Below are 22,198 nucleotides of genomic sequence, written 5' to 3' on the forward strand. Positions count from 1 at the left end.
ATTTCTGGCCGTGTTTTCTCTCAGAATTAACACTCACACTTTGTCTCAGTTAATTTGCTGATAAATGAGTCATTTATACGGGGATGGTGTTTTAAGGTGTTCTGTGTTCTGCAAGAACACTGGAAAATATATTTTGTGTTAAAATTCAGCTCCAGGAGATTGAGATTTCTGGATGTCCTTCCAAAAAAAAAAATCTGTAATATTTAAGAAAGTTTGCTTTGCAGATTACCATAGTGAGATAGTCTATATGTTTACCACAGAGCAAAAAGACAAATTTTCTTTAAAAAATATATTGCAACTCACATATATAAATGAGTGTTGTATTCTTTAAAATACACATCCTGGAAGGTAATTGAGCTCAGTCTGTATATTTGGTCATTATTCAATCTATTTTTAAAATCCGTTGATTTCTCTTACTGTCTCAGAGCCTTTGTCATTTACTGTTGTAGACAGAAATCAGTGAGGTAAGTGGAAGGCAAGAGGCTGACTAAATCCTTCTGATAGCGAAACTTCCACATACCTTCTGTTGCTCATAGTGGCACTTTGTATGTGGACGCGGTGAGTCCATGCTTCTCTCTCTCTCTCTCTCTCTCTCTCTCTCTCTCTCTCTCTCTCTCTCTCTTCTCTCTCTCTTTCTTGTGTGTGTGTGTGTGTGTGTGTGTGTGTGTGTGTGTGTAGGCCAGAAGCCAGCTTCAGGCTCTGATCTTCGGAAGATGTTCACCCAGATATTTGAGTTGAGATCTCTATCTAGATGCCTCACACTGAAACCTGGACAAAATCAACTCAGCTAGGCCAGCTGCCTAGCACCCCCAGACAGCTTCCTAACTTCTACAGCACTGGGACGACAGCCATGTGCTACCACACAGGCACTTTGTGCAGGTTCTGGGACCAAATGCCGGTCTGCATAGTTTAAGATGGGCATTTTACATTTCCCCAACCACAATAGCATTGTGCATATACAGACAGACACCCTTTCTGCCCACTTCCCTCCCCCACACAGACACACTTACACAAATGCACTGCAATCGAATAGCATTGTGAATGTACAGACACACACACACACATGCAGATACAAATGCACAAAATTCTTACAGACGCTGCAATTCTTTTTCTTACCTCTTCTTGTCTCACTCACTCCAGAGTATACTTTTCTGTTTGACTTTACTGATTAGCTGGCAAAAAGTACCAGGCCTATCCCTGCAAGGGAAAATTAGTGACAGATCTGGGATAAACAGTGTCTCAAGTTCCTGCTTCATCCATTCCATCCTTTCCCTGCCTGAGATCAGTATCACACTGGAGTGTCAGACATTTCTATATTATTCCCCAAGACCCAATTTTTCTTTATTTTTTGATATTTTGTGTGTATATGGGGCTGTGTAGATGTGTGTGTGTGTGTGTATTACACAAGCAGACATTCATGGGTAAAGATTGTCTCTATCACTCTCCAACTTAAAGCTCATTGTTGGAAACTGGATAGCAAGTTCTCAGGATCCTCCTGTGCATCTTGCCCTGCATGGTACTGACATTATGAACACGTGGTGCTGAACTTGGGTCTTCATACTGTTAAGTTTCAAACCCAGGACGAACAGCTGAGGTGCCTATTAAACATATCAAAACTGACCCGGCTGCCAGGTTCTCCCAGCATCCCTCAGTCCCTAAGTCTCTACAGGGTATTGATTGCAGCATACCCCCCTCTACCCTGAACTCTCCTGCCCAGAAGCTGGACTGTCAGTCCCCCAGAGTGTCTTCTCTATATAATCCAGACATTTTAATTATCCCTACCCTCTTGTACTTTTGGCCTCCTGACTTATGCACCTGGTTCCCCTCTCTTCCCTCTCCTATCCCATCCTCCTCTCCCCACACAGCCCAGCTCATCCTGGCCATGCCCACTCTGGGCCCCCCTGGATGTCCCTGCCTCTTTCTTAGAATGCTCTCCCACATATCTATAGTAAGCTTCTTTCTCTGCGACACCTAGGAGCAGTTAAGTCTTTTCTTTCCTTTTTAGTTCTTATTTTCATTTGTATCCTTTGGCAGCAAGCATTTTACCCACTGAACCATCCCCTCTCTGGTCCACCTGGCATGAGATATGCAAGGCATACTGGCAGGAGAGCCTGCTGAAGCCGTCAGCATGTGCTTCTTACTAATTTTCTTGGAATATATGCTACAGTGTCTATTCTTCCAAATTTAGCAAGAAAACATGAATCTATGAAACTTGTGAGACGAGGCAAAGTGTAAGAAGTAACCCACATAAGGAAAATGGGTTATACTGATCTTTGGGAGTGGCCGGGTTCATCTTTAGCATGTTCATTATCTGTCAGAACATCTATCAAGAGAATACAGAGTGTAATTTCCTTTATAATTAGTAAGGTCTGCTTAATATCATGACATGCTTTTTTCTTAAGATGTAGGCTTGCTTGTAAAATGTAATACTTAAAAATTAACTAGGAAAGAAAAATAAAGTGAAGGATATACTGATTGTTTTCATAAATTGCTGGATTAATAAATAACAAATATTGGTATGAAAAGATATTTTGTAGCCGCCACCACAATGCTGTCAGGCCTGCAGTGTGAATTAGACAGATACACAAGTGGCACTTGCTTCTTGAACAACTGCCTTCCCTCTTACCAGACACTGCCTCAGGACTTTCTCATTAGACTTTCGTTCAAATGAAAGGCATAATCTCAAGAAGCTTTCAGATAATCTCAAATTCAGAGTTAAAGCGAGAAAACTAGCAAGGAAAACGTAGTGAGAATAATTTACAGATGATAAACTTAGAAATGGGCCTTCAGGCAAGAGTGTCCACAAATCCTTTCCTCTCTGAGACATAATGCACCACTCAAGCTAAAAGCCCACCAAGTAAATAGTCCTTGCAGAGAATGAGCACTTTGATTTTACAAGAGAGATTCTGTCAAGAGAATTAGAGCTAGATAATTTTCACTTCAGTGTGCTGATGTTTAGTTATGTCATGGTTTTAACTCTTACTGAAATACTCTCTGAGAGAAAAGGAACTCAGTTGATACAGGAAGTGTGGCAGAAGTGTGAAAATAACCAGAGATACCCCAGCGTGGCACTGCTTAGTGATGTGTGTCACATGCACTTAGAGAAAACCCTCACTGATTGTTATCCCACTTCTGGGTCATTGGTAGCTATGTTGTTGGAGCAGTGGGCTGCTTCCTGCTGCCAAGGAGGGTTCCCGGCCCAAAATAATTACACGGAAACTGTATTCTTTTAAACACTGCCTAGCCCATTAGTTCCAGCCTCTTATTGGCTAACTCTTACATCTTGATTAACCCATTTCTAATAATCTGTGTAGCATCATGAGGTGGTAGCTTACCAGGAAAGATCTTAACCTGCGTCTGTCTTGGAGAGGAGAATAATGGCAACTGTCTGACTCGGCTTTCTTTCTCCCAGAATTCTGTTCGGTCTATTCTGCCTACCTAATTTTCTGTCCTATTAAAGGGCCAAGGCAGTCTCTTTATTTAACCAATGAAATCAACACAAAACAGAAGATATCAGTAGCTATGTTTCTAGTTCTTTTTAAACCTGAGTATTTTGATTCTTGCAACTATCTATATTTGATTGAAATTGATATTAAACTTAGAATAATTATAATTACAATGGGACTACTATCCGTTATCTTTTATTTCAAGCAGACATTAACACTAGAATACCAGCAAACTGTTAACATTAGCTTGTGCTCTGGTACAAAGCACAGGAAATGTTGGTCCGGAGAAAGAAAGCCATAACCAACAATCCTTTGTTCTGAGATACAGAGATAGGATCTGAACTCTCCTGGGCTATTAGGAAAGTTTTCACAAATGGGATAGTGTTTATATGGAGAATGAAAGGAAGACAAAGGGATATTTGATTGTCCAGAATTGAGCTGCATTCTTGGAAGAGGTAAAAGCACATGCAAAGGCCTCTTGGATGAAAGTAGGTTGGGAAAAATGGAATTTGCCAAACAAAACAAAACAAAACCCTCCTCCCACCCCTATTTGTTTGAGGCTATTTCACATCTGTGAAAAGTCAAAGACACTGGAATTTAATAATCACTTACTTTCTTTAACAAAATTTTCTACTTCCTTGAGTTAATTTCCTCAGAGACAAAATGAGAATAACAACTGTTCCAGGGGTCGTTGGGGGATAGAACTGGTATCCACAGGATTTATCATGAAACAAAATCTGCACAAGGGTCCAGTGCTATTTCCATTTTTATGTCACCTTTTACTATGCCACAAAGATTGGTACGTGACCTCAAACGTCATGTAGTCTTGTAATTATCATTGTAGATTTCAATTTAATTCCTATCTTCAGAAGTCTTAAAGAAGAGCTAACTTACAAATAAGAAAAATATGGCACACAACCTTCAAAAATCATTCAGAAATCCAAATACAAGCAACATAAAGGAATTAAAGAAGTAATACTCTCTAGATTAAATTTGAATTTGTCATCAAATTGCTTACATTCTTAAACCTTGATTTTACTAAGCCCACATAAGCCTATAATACCAACAGATTCGACAGGCTGGGATAGGGCAGTGAGGGACTTAAGTAAACAACAGAAAAGTCCAAAAGCTTTTTAAAAATCATTAATTGAATATTCAAGGCAAAAGTATACTGGCAGCAAATATTTACAACAGCTACCATGCAGAACATGAGGTGCTTCTGAAACCATCTTGGTAGCTAGCAGAACCCGGACAATGTACAAAGGGGGAAGAGAAGTCCATCTTCCCCCTTTGCATTGCTTTTTGTCCCATTGCTCCCATCTTTGTGACCCACTCTTCACCCCCTTATTATTCTATCTGTTGTCAGTGCATTAGAAAAACTCTTTTCTACATAAAAGAAATGCATGTGCATGTGTATATTTTTAGGGATGAAAGGTGCGTGTGTGGCCACACAATAGCCTCCTGCATTGATCCTCAGGCTCTGTCTCCTATTTTTGAGACAAAATCCCTCATTGAACTGAATTCTGCTATATCGGCTAGGCTACCTGGCTAGCACCAAGGATCTATCTGACTTTGCTTTCTTGGCACTGGGATACAAGCACAGACCAATGAGTCCACCATTTTATGTGAGTTCTTTGGCTTAACCTCAGTTTCTCATGTTTGCAATGCAAGCACTGTATTGATGCCATTACATTACTGGGCCCCCAAATGCATGTATTTTAAAGTCTAATAAGTATCAGTTCCTAATTATTATTGTTTCTTATTGTAGTTACCTTTGGTAAGTATCTTTCCATGGCCAAATATTTTTGCTCATATTTTAGCTCAGTACTACCTAATGAATGTGACAATAGGTACTGAGGAAGCTGATTGATTTAGTTCAATGGATATATTTTGCCAAGTCAAAAATAGATGCTTTGTAGAATGGAAGATAATGTGGGAGGTCCTTCTGTGCGTGTGTTGCTTTCATTGGTTAATGACTAAAGCTGCATCCGCCTATAGAAGGACAGAATACAGCCAGGTTGGAAGATATATAGAGAGAGTAGGTGGAGTCAAGGAGATGCCATGTAGCTGCTGAAGGAGGCAGATGCCCTATGAAACTACTGGTAGGACACAGCCTCGTTCAAATACACAAGTTAATAGAAATGGGTTAATTTAAGATGGAAGAGTTAATAAATAAGAAGCTTAAGCTCTTGACCAAGCAATATTGTAATTAATATAATTTCTGTCTAAGTGTTCGGGAAATGAAAGAAGAGTCTCTGTTTACAGGAAGCTAGGTATGAGATTAACTCTTCAGCATGAGATTAAGACAAAATTTCCGTGTATTTGTGCCAACACCTCAGGTAAGTATATTTAATGATGAAAAACTAAACAGAAATATGATATATATTATATATATTAATAGATATTAATGAGCTAATCTATTTTTATAAAATTATACCTCTGTCATATCCATTAGACTATATCTACACAGAATTTAGAACTGGTCAATTCAAAGATCTCTTCCAAATATAGTTAAATTTGTAAGACTCTTTGATTGTTGGGTGAAAATCCTAGAAGTTTCATGGTATCTTTCAGGCCTTAAGCAATGCTAATTCCTCTAATGCCTTTAGAGAACTCAGTATAGGAGACTAGTTTTATTTTTAGTAAGAAGCTCTAATTATTTGGTTCACTTCATGAACATAATTTACTAACTTTGAAATGTGGTCTTAGTCCTTCATGGATTGTGTGTCATTTTAGAAACAATGCATAAAATGGTGAACATTAAGCAATGAATGGCAAAGTAGAGAAGGAACATGTAAGTCATAGTTTTGACACAGCCTGTGGGATGGATTATTCCTGTGGGCTGGGTTATTAAAAATAGTCTAGAGAAAAGTGGAGTTATTAGGCCCAGCCTTACTAACAGTATTTGAGTAGGTATGTTAGCATGCCAACATTAAAAAAAGTAAATGAACAAAGATGACCAGAACAATAAAAGAGCCAGATCAAATGGACTTACAATAATCAAACGAAAACTAAAGTTGAGGGTTTCACTTCACAAAACATCTTTAAGACTTTAAATGACAAAATAACTAACTTTAATTCCATCAATAAGCCTGTGAGGCATCACTGACTTTTCAAAAAGTAAAAGAATGATAAAAATATAATTCCAGAGATTAATGTGGGCTCATAGTATAGCATGTGCTTGGAAGAGAAGGCAGCAAAGAGCAGATGCCAATCACAACAGCACAAAGGCAATGAAGGCTAGAACTATGTTATGTCCTTGGGAGGAAAAAGAAAGATACCCCTTACGAGCACTAGAAACACTCTCAAAGTGAAGAAAATGCTTCTCAGAACAAATAATCGACCAAAATTTTAATTAAAAAATATAATTAAGTATTCAGTTGAAGACTGTTCTACATAAGGGTACATGAAGTGATATATAACCAGAAGAGAATTTACATTTAAGCATTTCAGGTACAGAGAAAAATAAACTTTATTACCTCACTGCTGGAAAACACAGAGAAATCAAGGAAATAGTCAAGTAAACATTATTAACATGAAACAAGATAGGCAATAAAATAATTGTTTGTTCTGCTTGCTGTGAAAACAAAGAAGAGAATAAAATTGGTCTTCCAGATGAGTAGATAAAATGTCAGTCTGATTTCAAAAGCTGAATGGCATAATTCACATGATAAAGAAAACAATCAAAATACAGGAGGGCAAGGTTGCAAGACTAGCTCAGAAAGTGGAGGAAATTTTTCTGAGGACCAGTGTGAGACTTGAGAAGCACAACCACGCAGAAATGACCAAATAGGTTAGCTTCTAAGAAAGGACCCTTTGTAACTGAAGCAGGACTTCTTGTTAACATCCACTCTGTTGTGTTAAAGCCATATTTATGTAAGTCTTTCTGACACCTCACAAAGTCAAACGTTTGTGCAGGCCTATTGCAATAAAGCAGTGGTTCTCACCACCCTTTTGAGGGTGGGACATCCCTTTCACAGGGGTCACATATCAGATATCCTAAATATCATTTATTTACATTGTTATTCATAACAGTGGCCACATTCTAGTTATGAAATAACAAAATTTTTTGATTGACGTCACACTATATTAAAGGGTCCCAACATTAAGAAGGTAGAGAACTACCTAGTCTTATATAGACATCAGGAAGTAAGATCTTTTAAATGTTCTTGGGGTGGATATCTAGTCTCCTCTTTGTTTGGTAAATGCTCACTTCTCTGGCTGCTGTTGTCCACTTTGAGCCCTAGTCATGTGTGCTGGCTGTGGGGTCCCTGATAGGGAGTGTTCTATAGGTCAGCAAGTGTCACATAGAAATAGACACTAGCTAGAAGGGAAGACTGAAGAGGTGACAGGAAAGAGCTAGTGGAACCTTCGGTCTGCATCAAGAGTGGAAGCCCTAAGGAATGAGGGTGGGGGGGGACAGAAAACAGGTTGCAGCGTAACTGAGAGGAGCTTTGAATGGACAGCAGAAAGGAGGATAAAGGTCACCTTCTAGCCTAGTTTACCACTGGGATCCCAACTGGAGAGCTGTTATGTGGGTCTGTAGGTATCACAAAGGAATCAGGACAAGCTGGAAGGGGGCTTGAACAATGACTTTGGAAAGAATTTCGCATAAAAGCAGGGTTTGAAGAATAACATGAATGTATACAAAATGGAAGATGATTAAATAATGTATTCTGCTTCACAAACAACAAGAACTCTTCCTAAAAAGCAACATAGGCACACACGGGGAAGTGGCTTGACATCTAATACAGCCTTCAGCTTGAGCTCTATGTCTGTATTCAACAGCTCAGCAATGCTAACAGGGTTCCCTAAGCTTTGCACCACCCATCTCTCTCTCTTCAAGCAGGGGCAATCCTGCCTATTGTGCTGTGTTTTGCAGGACTGAAATAGCAGTCTCCTTGCATACACCGACCAAAACGTTGGGTTTTTCGCAGGTGCTCAGTTTCTCGGCTTTGCATTGTTTTGTGCTTATAAAGTCCAGCAAGGAGACTGTGATCATAAAATCCTCTCAGGAAACATTGTCTCTTTATACAGTATCACATATATACTCATTGAAATCAGTAGAGTTTGCAAAATGAAATTCATGGTGAGATGTTTACTGAACAAATGAGGGATAGTATGCAGAAGATCTTCCATGGGAGCAGTAACAGCAGGAAAGATGACATTCTCAACAGAGCGCCTTGAGAAAACAATCCATGCAGAAGGAAGTAAAAATGAACTTTCAACAATAGTTTCAAGCCGGTTATTTGTCACATTTTCTCCTTATGTTTTATGTCAAGCAGCTGATCAGCCAAGCTGGCAGAAGCAACTGCTCCAGGATATTGAAAGACTCTTGGCCTTGCAGAGCTGCTGTATGCATTTGTGGATAGCTCTGCATAAGAAAACTCTCTGGAAGGAATGTTGTATTGAAAGATTAAAACTCAGAAAGTAATGAAGTGATGGATAATAATGTTCTATGTAGTTACCAAGGATAGATGCTCAAGAGACTTTTTACTTTCATAAGACAAGGAACTTATGATAGACACCATGGTCTGTGAGCTGCAGTCTCTTGGTGAGTCTGCAGTGGAAGGCAGTAGAGTTCAAATGCTTCCAGGAGCCACACCAAGCAACACATGGCTCAGCTTGTTGCCTTGTTTCTTTTACCGTCGTGCAGTGCAGCTATAAATCTACAGCTTTTCTCCTGGCCAGGTGTCTTTCTCAGCATTCCCGGCTTTGCTAGTGATGACTGCAGACACCACTTCCTTATGACTTTAGTTGGCCTGTACTCATCCACATCTCTTTTTCCAGCACAGTGCCAGTCATTTCTCATTGATTGGCTGTGGATAAGGCAGCGTATAATTAAGTTGTGTGTTATATTCAATAAATCCACTGTAGGGATAAGGCATTGTCCCTTCTCCCTTTAATGAGAAAATGCTGCAGAAGACATAAAAGTTCTAGGAAATTATACAAAAACCATAGTTTCTGATTAAGCACAGGAGTAAGGAACTATGTTGGGATTCTCCTGCTGAATATTTAGAGATCCTCAATATGTAATTATTGACTTGAGCATTGATATATTACTTGGAATACCTACTTTCTCTGATTAAATTCGTTTCATATCGTAAAAGCCACTGTCCTAATGTTTCTTGTCACGATTAGCTTCCAAGGAAGGAGGAGCCAAAGGTTAAGGAAACTTCGGTCCAGTCCCTGTGCTCAAATGCAGCTATGTAAGTCCTGGTGGTGCCTCATAAGGTCAAGTGTTTGTGAAGCTACATTTTTTTTCTCTTTTTATATATTAAAAAATTCCAATTCCAATAATATAGCCATCCAGAAGGACAAGAAAATACATACATGATTAACACAGCCAGAGGGACTTACCTTGCAAAATGGCCCATAAATTTGTTAAGTGACATATTTGTACCATAATTTTGTTTTGTTACATTAACATATTTATGGAAAACTTCTTATATTTGTATGCATAGAAACATTAAAATGGAAACTGTGATCACCTCCTTCTGAGCAAAACTACTCAACTGATTTCTCATTCTGGTTTATAGTAAACCTAATACTGTCTGTTTCTTTCAGTTTATCTATCCACTGCTCAACTGTTATTGTTTTTCTTGTTATTTCCTGTATATGTTTTAAAGTTAATGTGTGCAGAAAGGACAGATTTGTGGATTCTGTTCTCCCCTTTCCCTTTACATGTGGTCTTGGAATTATAAGCAGGTCTCCAAGTTGTGTGGTAAGGGCTTTTACTTGCTCAGCCACCTCACTAGCTTTATGGTGACTTTTTAAGTTTGATTTATCTGGTATATTATTTTAATGCAGTGGGGAGCTTTATGCCCAGGGGAAATAAAAGTTTCTTTCTTTAGATTTAATATTTATAAATAATTTTATGAATTCTTGATGTATATCGAATAAGCATTCAGATGATGATGTGGAGAGGTGGCTATACTTTTCTGAATCACATTGGTAAGGACAATAGAAAATAATTCTTAAAATTCAGTAACCAGGGAAAAACAATTACAGAGAGTAGTGGACTCCTTACTCAATTCATTTTGATACTTAAAAGAAAAAATAAATGTTTTTTTTCTGATTTTCAGAGCATGAAATAGTGATAAAGGTTCTTTCGCCTAATGATTAAAAGCCCTGCAGTTTTTGTCCCACATAAATAGTACCTGCAATGGTGCCTGAATTTGTTGATACCTTGTGTCGTTATTTCCTCCTGTCTAAAACTTCCCCTGTCTATAGTCACAGCAGTGATGCACAGCGAGCAAGTTTAATTCAGGACAGGATAAACCTTTGAAAAGAGAAATCATTATGTTGGATTCCACCCAAGCTTGCGGACTTGTTATCTGTATGCAGCTCATTAGGTGACTGAGAAGAAGATAGTTCAGAACCATTTCCTAAATGACTGAAACTTCCACATCCAATGACGTCTGTATGTCCCAGAAAACAGCACACAACAAATTACCTACTGCTATAATAATATATATTTCTGAAAATAATGTTAAATTTTTTATCTCACAGAAACATTAACATCATTGTTATATATGAGAAAACTAGAATCCTCGCTACCTGTGTGATCACCTTGATATTTCAGCCATGCCAGGGCTATTGTTGGGAACTTGTGCTAGAAGCCTAAACTGTAAAGTGCAATGACATGAAATCTGTGATGAGATCATGAGTGCAATAGCAGGTATAACACATAGCACATAAGTTTGAGTGTAATGTTAACCTTTTACTAACTGACTTTGTTTACATTTGTGCCGTTTTATCATTGTTATTGCTGTTGTTCTGGGTTTAGACTCATCACATCACCAGGAACTCTGACAACACAACCTCTGTATTTCTCTCCAGTCTACTCAAGAGAATAACAAAAATCAGTAAAATTGAAATCTGTACAGAATCTGAAGTATTGTAAATAATATATAGTTGGGAACTCTATTGTTCCATATATTTCTTACAGATTACACAGGTATTTTCTTAAGTAGTTTCAATTCATTTTAATGTAAAACTATTATTCCACTCACAGGACTTTTTTCGTGACTTCATTATACCTTAATTACTAATATTATGTATTCAAGTCACCATCATGAGGTCACTGATAGAAGCAATAGGTGCGCTCACTGGTTGTTTCTGTTGCTGTGGTAGCAGACAACTCCATAGTTCCAGATGGCAGTCCCTCATTGTCAGGAAGTCAGAGAGGCAGGAGCCTGAGACAGCTGTTTACATCACACCCACATTGTGCAGCCAGAAATCAGTGCATCCATGCTCACTTCCTGGTTTGTACTGTTTGATTTCTCCATTGTTATATAATTCAGGACACCTTGCCTAGGAAATGGTACCACCTACAGTGGACTGTGTCTTCCTGCAGAAATTAAATTTGTTAGGATGATTTCCCATAGTCCAACCAAATATATGCAATCCTCCATTGACACTCTGTTCCTGGGCGATTCTGGGTTTGTCAAATTACAATTAAAGCTAACTGTTACACATGTCCCTGAATGAAACCAAATGGCTATTTAGTTTCAAATATTTCTAAAAGCATCCACATAAATTTACAGACTCATTACTAATATCATTATAGAAAAAAGTTGTGGAAAATAATAAAGTATACCTAAATATTATTCATCACCTAAAAACAACTTACTTTTGAAATTTTCCTCACTGCACCTGCACAATCTTTGTAATAAAATCAAATAAACAACTAAGCCATAGAGACAGTCTAACTGTATACCTTGACTAAAATTGTCTCTTCCATCTTCGTCATTAAACTTCTATCCATAACATTATCTAATTCCAAGATAACTGTCTCGACAATTGAAATATTTTCCTATTTATCGGATCAGCATCTCTCCTCTCTCTCACTGTAGGCTACCTAAGCCTTTGTAGTGTCACACTTCCTTTTCTACAATTGTGATTTTATAGCTTTAATTTTCTATCTCAATAGAATTTAAATTTTAAATTTTCTACTAAATATGAAAGGCTTTAAAAGAAAAAAAACTTATTATCTCAATTAGACAGGTTCTTATCACCTCCTTCTTGTCCTTTATCTAGGATAGTGTCTTGATTATGGTGAGTTCAGAATCTTACTAAGGAAAGAGACAACCTAGGATTGGGTCACCATCAGTTGTCTTGTATTCATTGGTCAGATCTTGTCACAATGAAAACCCAAATCTGAAAAATCACTAAATTATTCCTATTCACTTTAATTGGTGGGGAGAAGGGCAGAGCACTAGACCTTGAAATGACACATGGTATGCTACCAGTAGTCACTTCTGTCTCCCTCTACCTGTGCATATTAATTAATTCCATCTAGATCACATTAATTTGCTTTAATAACAAAATACTTCCTTCCTTGGCATGAAAGTCCAGTGAGCATCACATACCAACAAAGAGCAAAGACTTAGATTCTCTTCTTTCTCTCTTGGAGAACTCTCTAACATAGCTACCCTTTCAGTAATTAATCTACATGATGACTACAACCTGGATAATCTAATTGGCCAAGCTTGAACCAGGTTTTCAAAGTACATTAATACCAGAATAATAACCAGAAGCAGAAACTCTTAAAAAAATATGGTGCCTTCTCTACAATTCTTTCAATCAGAGATGTAGGATTATTTTTTCCCAAAGAATTGCTAAGAAAACAACTGTTATTCTTGAGACCAGCTGGCCTGGGTCTGGAAAAGCCTGGGATAAAACCGGACTCTCTGAACATAGCAGACAATGAGGACTACTGAGAACTCAAGAACAATGGCAATGGGTTTCTGATCCTACTGCACGCACTGGCTTTGTGGGAGCCTAGGCAGTTTGGATGCTCAACTTACTAGACCTCGATGGAGGTGGGGGTTCCTTGGACTTCCCATAGGACAGGGAACCCTGATTGCTTTTCGGGCTGGGGGGGGACTTAATTGGGGGAGGGAGAGGGAAATGGGAGGCGGTGGCGGGAAGAGACAGAAATCTTTAATAAATAAATAAATTAAAAAAAACATAGAACAATATGAATATGATAAGCCATATAAAGATGATAAATACACAGAGAAAAAAAGACTAAAACATACTAAATATGGTCAACAGATACATTGTAAATAAAAGTGCAAATATCCATCCTTTGCACATAAGGAAAAGATTTGCCAAGTTTTCCCAACTCATTTGTTGAGCGAAACTTCATAAGTTCCTAGACACGACGCCAGTACTACATGAGTATTACTGTTAGTGCCAGAAGAGTCTCCTGAATTATGCAACACCTGCTATCACATAGAGTAACCAACTAGAACCAAATTCCCAGCCAATCACAAAAAGCTCATCTCTGATTGCAACTCCCTCTGGTTAGTGCTAATACTGGGGTGAGTCACTGGTGTGTGCAGTACATGTGGAACTCATCCATGGATATTGGTCTTTCACACTCTAATCCTATGAATGTGCATTAAAACTTGCAGAGAACCCACTGAAAATGAAATTCAGAGCACCACCTAAGTTCTTCACTAGGCTTAGTCTTGGGCCCTGCCTTCTAACATTTTAATAAGTTGTGCAGATTTTTCTGATGACATCAGCTTTTTTTTCAGCAATATGTCCAATATGTCTGAACTACAGTCAACTTAGGGAAATATGCCCTGGATCTCTATGAGCGATCATAATAAAGAAGGAAACCAACAGCCATAAAGACTCTGAATGAGAGTAATAGCTGTCAGCTGGAGGGCATCCATTTATTAGGAGCTGGGGCAATTTGAATTCATCTTAATGACACATAATTCTAAAGTAGGCCTGTCAAGTAAGCCAGAAGTGACAAGTGTGGGGAGAAAAACACACACACAAGGAATACAACAAGGGCTCTTAGACAATAGTCAATAAAAACCAGGTGTAATCAGAATATCAAAAAGTTACCTTCCTGAAGAAACCAGTCCAAACAATTTCGTCTTTAATCTGGTCTCTTGAACCTACTTATTGTTCCTTTCTGCATCAAATTATGTTCAACATAAGGATTTAGTACTTAAGCTACACATGAATTGAGATATTAAACCCTGACTGTACCACACGCTGATGGTTATTTACCCCACGAAATGTAAACTAGAACTTAATTGCTGAATTTGACCAATTGTCAAAGAGCGAAGCATAAATGAAGTGTTGTCCTGTGTGCCCAGTATGATTGCTCTTGGAGTAAAGATAATGAACCCAGTCCTAGTACCTACAGTGCAGCTCAGCTTAGGTATTGTGATTCAAATCCTCTTATTCTTCCCTTTTTACTTTGCTTTATTATGCAGTTTAATTTCATCTGTTTTAATAAAACTAGTGTGCTGTGTTAATATTAAATTGTGTTCTAAAGGGAATATTTATTTAAGCTGAGAAAGAAAACCGAAATAAATTACTGAAGATTCAGATACCTTTTGTCTGAGCTTCTTTTGTAGAACTTTCTAGAAGTAATTACAAAGAAGTGCTTTTCGGGTAAGGATTGATTTGTACCACTTTTCTGCAACATTCTATGACACTTAGGAACTCCCAGAGTTCACAGGGACTGGTAAAGCTAAAGACTTTAGATTGAATTTGCGTCTTGATAAATGAAGTACAGAAGAATAATCAAATTAACAGAAATGAAAAGAAAACTAAAGGATCTATTTTAAGAAACTGATGATATTAAAGATGATGATGTCATTTGAGCAAAGGTAGTAGTGAGGATGTTTATGTGTCTGTGGTACTTACACACAGGGCTTTGAGGATAAACTTTACACCCCTCAATACACTCAGCTGACTTTACAACAGATTTCGGTATTGAAATACCTACAAGAAACAGAATAGAAAAGCAGTCTGGGAGGGCATAAAAGGAAGGAGGTTTTGAAATGGGGGAAGGAAAAGTATTCAGAAAGGCAGTGTAAGAGAGTACTAATTAGAGAGAAGGAGAGAGAGAGAGAGAGAGAGAGAGAGAGAGAGAGAGAGAGAGAGAGAGAGAGAGAGACTGCTTAAAGAGCTGTGTTGAGTGATACCATTGTGCAAGCCATTTCACTGACACGTCATTCACCAGGCTCCTACGTGCGGCACACGTGCGAGCAGAAAGCAGTTGCCAGGATCCACCTGTTGGAAGAGACATGGTGTTACTTGTAGTTCCCTTCTATTCCCCACTTCGCAAGATTAGAAAAATGAAGGGAAAGGTCACTAGGCTCAGGGGTAACTCTCCTATGTGCCATGTCTTCTGTCATTTTAAAACCGTCCTGGCCTCTTCCTCTCTCCTCTCATCTTACACACATACACAAAAATCCATGCAAAGTCGTCCACACAAAAGGATAAAAGCATGCGTGGGCAGCAACACGAATACCTTGAAACACACACTGAGCTTCCTTGCAGTGGACTCTAGCTGAGTGTGTTGAGCTCCTGTAGTGCTTTACACATAGCTCCTAAGCATTCTGTTTAAGAGAAAACTAGCCCCAAGGCTGCCTGATGCCATCAGTCTCGGAATCCTCCAGTCCATAGCTAGTGAGCTGACTTTTAGTGGGCAGAAATCATAAATAATCTATGGTGCCCACTGTCACCTCACAATGGTAACATTTGGTGCTTATCAACTATGAGGTTCTATTCCTTTCTTCATTTACTCTGTGGATTATGTAGTCAAAAATTTATTTCTGTGTATTCAATATTTCGAATTTAGTACTTCTAAACTTATTAATGTTCATGTATGTGGTGTGGATGTCAATCCCAGGCCCTTATGGGTACAAGGCATGAATTCTACGAGTGAGCAATAAACTAATAGCCTTCAATTTTTCTGCCTCCTTTTCTTTTCGTCCACTCCAACCCTGATATTTCAGTGCTGTTCCTAGCACTGCACTGTACAGTGTTGCTCCTGGTACTATACTGTGTGGGTTTCACCAGTTTCGTTCCCACTGTCCTTCCTCTGCCTTCAATTACTGTTGAAATTTAGATCTTTGTTACTTCTAAGAAAACTGAGATCATGAAGTTGACTGGACTGCCTCTGCTCAAACTCCAGTATTTTCACCTATCTGTGTTCATGCTGTCTGATCAGATTCTAGTTATGGTGTCAGGAAGATTTTCTCAGAGGACCAGTGTTCTTTGTTTTTTGATTCTTCTTTATATTTCCAGAATTGTCCATTACTTTTCTTCACACACAGACTCACCAGGAAAGCAAGCAGCCCATCCTTCTCTGTCTCAGTTCCTTTGAAGTGGTTTTAAGCTTTCTCCTCTGTCCCTACCTGCTCAAATCCTTCAGTGTGCATAGTACTTTGGATATACCTCATTCATGGAACCTGTCACTTCCTGTCACTTTCATGAATAACTTTTCCCATTTACATGATTTTATGCCAGTTTCCCAATTTTAAAGTTATCTTTATTGACTGCTTGAGAACAAAGTACATGACTAATCTTCATAACTTGCACAATTCTTGGCAAAATTATTTGCAAATTATTGACAGTTAAGAATACAAGTTAATGGGGTAGGAGAAATTGCTTAGTGTTTATCAATGCTGGCTCCTCTTCCAGAAGACCTGAGTTCAGTTTCCAGCACACATGTTGAGCAGGTCATAACTTCCTGGAACACCAGCTCTAGAGAATCCAACACCTCTCTGGCCTCCATGAGTACCTACATACAGATGCATACTTGCATACATATACACAAGGAAAAATAAAATTTAAATAAAAAAAGAATGTGTGGGAATTATTAAATAAGTATTAACTTACATGCCAAAAATAAATTTCTAATGTATTCTCATTTTAAAAGTACAATTATTTATTGTGGAAAATATTCATATTCATGCACATTGTAAAAAACTAGTAACTGGGGCTCAGTGGGTAAGAGTGCTTGAATTTCTCAGGCAGAGGAGTCAAGTTTAATGACTGGCACTGATTTTGAGCACCTCACAGCACCTGGAACTTCCACTATAGGGAATCCAGTTCTCTCGTCTGGCAGCCATGGGCACCCCCCAACATACATGTATATATTGACACACATATAATACATATGCACACACGTTTAAATGATTAAGTAAACCATTAAAAAGGTTTCTAAACTTCTCATGTTGATGAAAGTTTTGAATAATGTCTATGTAGAGAACAGATAGACAACCACATTCTTAAAGGAATATTAGAATCTCGCCAGGATGACTGACCCTAATTATGCTTTTTATTTCAGCACATCAACTACCAAACTATAGTGATTTTCCATGTAATATCTCCAAGACTAGAAAGAAAACTGCGACATTCATTTTATGCTTAAAGACTATTCTTTATTTCCCAGGTGTGATGGGAGAATATGAGCCGAAAATTGAGGTCCATTTTCCTTTCACGGTTACAGCTGCTAAGGGAACAACTGTTAAGATGGAATGTTTTGCACTTGGCAAGTAAGTAATATTATTCTATAATTAGACACCATTGTTTATTAAAACATGACTCAGCTGTTTGTATCACTTACTTTGCTAGGTTTCACTTTCCCAGAAACCCCATGGTGACTATAGGGTTTTTAGAAGAAGGGAGGCTGGGAATTGATGTGCAACCTGGTCCCTTGAACTGCTAAGTCATTTCTATGCACATCACTGTTTGGGAAATGTGTTATTTTAAAATCAAGGAAGCCTGTCTAGATTGCAGGAGAGTTTTCGGCCCTCTGTCTGCTGACCTGAAAATCTTAGCATTGTCCTGAGATTTCCTTCAGCAGAAGATGAAAGACAAAGGACTCCCCGCTATTCATGTGCAGGACGTGGACATCGAGAGTGTGAAGACTGAAAGGCACATGGTTCAGAGGTAGAATGCTTGCCTAGTAGTGCAGGACGTAAATGAAATCCCTAGAACCACAAAGGAAACAAGAGGTTAAACGAGCCAAGGGGAATTTCTCCAGGAAGTTCTTGCCATGCAAGAGCAAGGAGCAGATGGTGGTCATGAGAACCCACGTAAAGAAATCAGACATGTTGTTTGCTCTTGTTAGTGCAGCACCTGGGAGGCAGACAGGTGGAATGCTAGATCCGGGCTCTCTGAACTACTTGACAAATTCCAGGACAGTGAGGGGCTGTCTCAGATAGTGTTTGAGCAAGCACAACAGTTTGTCTTCTGACTCCTATGTGCACAGGCATGCATACTTACACATATCCAAACATACACATATAAGCAAACCTACTGGAGGCATGTACTGTAAGAGACATAAGTGCAGGGATCAAATTGTATATTCCACTGTGTATTAAAATAGTAACATGAGAACAAAGCTGTTAATGTGTACAACCCATAACATTCTCCAAATAAAAGATGGTTGAGAACACATCCTGTTGGCTAGGCTGAGTGACCCTGCCTCTGGTTTAAAGCTTGTGCTGTGTAGTTGCTTGTCAATGATGTCTATAGTGCGGGCACTAGCATGTGTAGCATGCTCTGATGATGTTTGATTATGGTATTCTGGTTTGTTTCAAACACGGAGTTATTATTTTTAGAATGACAAAACCTCCGGGTCCCTTCAAGATCTATAATTATAATTTGTATAAATGCATCTCTTTCACAGTTACTAATCATTTACCTTCAGTTGCGCTAAACTAACACCCACAGTATTACATAGATAGAAAACATGTTTCAGAAACGTGCAGCATTCTGAGGAGCAGTAGGCTCAGCCCATGGAGCAGCAGAATTCAGCCGGAGGGCTAGGGAGCAATACTCAGTACCATGTGTTAGACTTTCAGGACAGACTTGACAAAGTGTCTATGCAATTCCACTCACATCCAAGATCGTGGTAGACAAAACAGTTAACGTCTCTGTAGCCCGCTGTTTAAGCAAATGATTCCACAGTGGAAATATAATTTAAAAGGAAATATGCATGAGAGAGGTATGTGGTCATGTGATCAGGTGCCCGAGGAGCTCTTTCAAAGCCAAAGGCATTAGGGAAGTGCATGAGACAGGATGATACCTTTAAACTCCGGGGTTGCTGCCACTTGCCTGGGAGCAGTCAAAGTCCAACTCCTAATCTTGACAAATGGAAAAATAATATATTCCAATGGGATTTCAAAGGCTTTAGTACATCCTGCAGTTAAATAATTCTTAAATGCCAAAACTTGTGCTAAAGCCAAAACAAAAAAGGGGTCATATTGTAAAACTAATTAGAAAACTCAATTTATAGAGAAAAAAAAACAGCATAGACCCTTTCCCCAGGCAGCTTATTTAATAAGTTAGATGTGTTTGTTTGGGAGAGACTTGAAATATGCTTAGCATATTGACACATGGAGACTCTCTCCTTCTAGGTGGGACCCCACAGTTTTAAGTTATTTATTTTGTCAAATCTTTATTTTCTCCTACTTCTTATGCTTTCCTTGCTTCAACTCACCAAAATAAATAACCAAAAAAAAGAAGTCTTTCTTCCAAAAGACATACTGCATCTGTGAAGGTGGTCTCTTTCTCTGATGAGTGCTTAGTACCTTTTATGTGAATTGTGAAGACTGGAGGATAAATCATTATGAGGAAATATACAAGTACTTAAAACTCACCTGCTACTACATAAAAGAAAAATGACTTAAAGAGGCATCTTGACCTGTTTGAATTCCTCGTTAGCATTGCAAGAAGCTGCCCATGACCACCAACATAAATACTGAAGTTTTAAATGGCTGTCAGAGTGGTTTCTGGGTACTCATAGCTTGAAAGAGTTGCTGACCACTTTCCTGATGCAGTAGGTCCTGCATCATTTTCTCTAGAACTGTAGTATCTGTCTCTCAGTGTCAATCAGGATCTAACCACACAGACAGGTTTTGCCTTTCACTGTGTGTGTGCGTTGGGTGCTTTAACCATGTGTCCCTCATAAACTCTTCCTGACTGGATTTCAGAATGGCAATCTCAGAACTCCATTCTTTTTCATGGTCTCATAGTCTTTGCACTTATTCTTTTTTAGACCAGAAACACCACCCATTACTTCCATAGCAGCTGTCATTTATAGCTCCATTAAAAAGATTCTTTATATTGGATTATTGTATATATGGTTGATAATACATTGATGAACTATTGTGCATGACTTATCCTTACTATTCTGCATCCAAAATATTATATGCATTTCCACCTACAGCATCTTTGATGGAATTTTAAATTTTTATACTCATGTTTTGATACTCAAAATGAGTCTACATCAGTTAGGATCCCAGAAAAAAAATGGATTACAACTCAGATAGATTAAAAGAACTCAGGAGTGGGTCAAGTTGAAGATATGTAATTGTGGTAAGGCTGAGAAGGAAAAGAAAAATGGGACAGCTGTAGACTTGGAGCAGTGAAAACTCAATATTACCTGCCAGAGAGTGAAGAGCTCATGACACCAGAACAAGGAAGAGCTGGAGATGGAAGCATATGAGGGGCTAAGCAGTGGAGAGAAAGTTACTTTGACCAGGACAAGGACATGGATGAAGGAAACCTCAGGAATTTACTTATTGATTTCTATTTCTTATCATTTCTCATCTTCTCTGGCAGCTCCCAGGAAGCCAACTAGGAATTCCCCACTCAGGTAGCTTGCAATTTAGAGGATGCAGTCATCAGAGAAAGTTTAGAGGAAAAACAGTTGCAAGCAGAAAGAAGAGAGAATAGTATCCCTGTTGAAGACATCAGTCTCATGAGAACAGAGCTTGTGTTCCTCAATTGCTCACCACTGTGGCCTCCCCCAGTATCCACAAGGTGGATGGTACTCAAGAAATAACGGGTGATGCAATTAATTACCTTTGACATACTAAGTCCACTTAAGTCAACTACTTATTTATAAATAACTTATTTATACTCCACCCTAAAATGTACCTATGTTTGTGTTTTTTGTACTTCTATCCATGGATCTGTGATCATCTGTTCTATTCAAATATATTTGGAGTCGTTCTCTGAACTTTACCTTTCCTCACCTATTCTTGTCTCGATTTATTCATTTTCCTATTGCTTTAGATTTAGTGCTTCTCCATCTTGTTTGGATTATGTAATAATGTTTATCATGAGATCTAGTCTGGGAATTAAACCTTTACTTTGCATCCCAAGGTGTATTTTCCTGATGTTTATCCTAGGTAAGACATTTGGATGTAACTAAGAGAAGCATTTATCATATACAAAGGTTAAAAAGAAGGAGTGTATGTACATGTGTGTGTGCTTTCATGTTTGTGGGGGGTGGAGAAGGGAGAAATGGAGAGAGGGAGGGAATAAGAGATTTTTTGCAGTAATGCATTTAGGGTTAAAGAAGAGATGACCATAAATGTAAACTACTAACTGTTTGAAACCTTTCTAGATAATATTGAGGCAGTCTGGTTTTTATTTTCTTTTTCTTTTCTTTTCTTTTTATTTTTTTTAAAGAAAACAAACTATCATTTTTCTTATGCATACCAATCCAAGTTCCCACTCCATTCATTTATTCCCCTACCCCACCCCCATCCACTCCTCAGAGAAGGTAAGGCACATAGCTTTGGGGAAGGTCCAAGGCCTGCCCTACTTTATCTAGGCTGAGCAGGTGCCATCCAAAGAGAATAGGTTCCCAAAAAGCCAGTACAAGAAGTAGGTATAAATCCTGGTGCCACTGCCAGCGGTCCCTCAGTCTGCCCAGCCATGCAACTGTCAACCACGTTCAGAGGGACTAGTTTGGACCTATGCTTGTTCCTTCCCTGTCCGGATGGAGTTGGTGAGCTCCCATTAGTTCAGGTAGACTGTTTCGGTGGGTGTTCACATCATGGTCTTTACCTTTTTGCTCATGTTCTCACTTCTCCCACTCTTCAACTGGACTTTGGGAGCTCAGTCCAGTGCTTCGATGTGGGTCTCTGCTTGTTTCCATCATTTGCTACATGAAGGTACTATGG

The 22,198-nt window shown here is 38.6% G+C and overlaps 1 protein-coding gene across 2 annotated transcripts in view; it reads left to right on the forward strand.

Annotated features, from left to right (window-relative positions):
- Positions 1-22,198, forward strand: part of Cntn5 (contactin 5) — a 1,171,096-nt gene that overhangs the window by 852,561 nt on the left and 296,337 nt on the right. For both annotated transcript variants that reach the window (XM_075966832.1, XM_075966833.1), the window contains one exon: positions 17,668-17,770. In XM_075966832.1, the coding sequence (XP_075822947.1) occupies positions 17,668-17,770 (103 nt within the window). The remainder of the gene's footprint in view (positions 1-17,667; positions 17,771-22,198) is intronic.

Source organism: Microtus pennsylvanicus, chromosome 3 (assembly GCF_037038515.1).
Source record: "Microtus pennsylvanicus isolate mMicPen1 chromosome 3, mMicPen1.hap1, whole genome shotgun sequence".
In the NCBI taxonomy this organism is placed as follows: Eukaryota; Metazoa; Chordata; class Mammalia; order Rodentia; family Cricetidae; genus Microtus; species Microtus pennsylvanicus.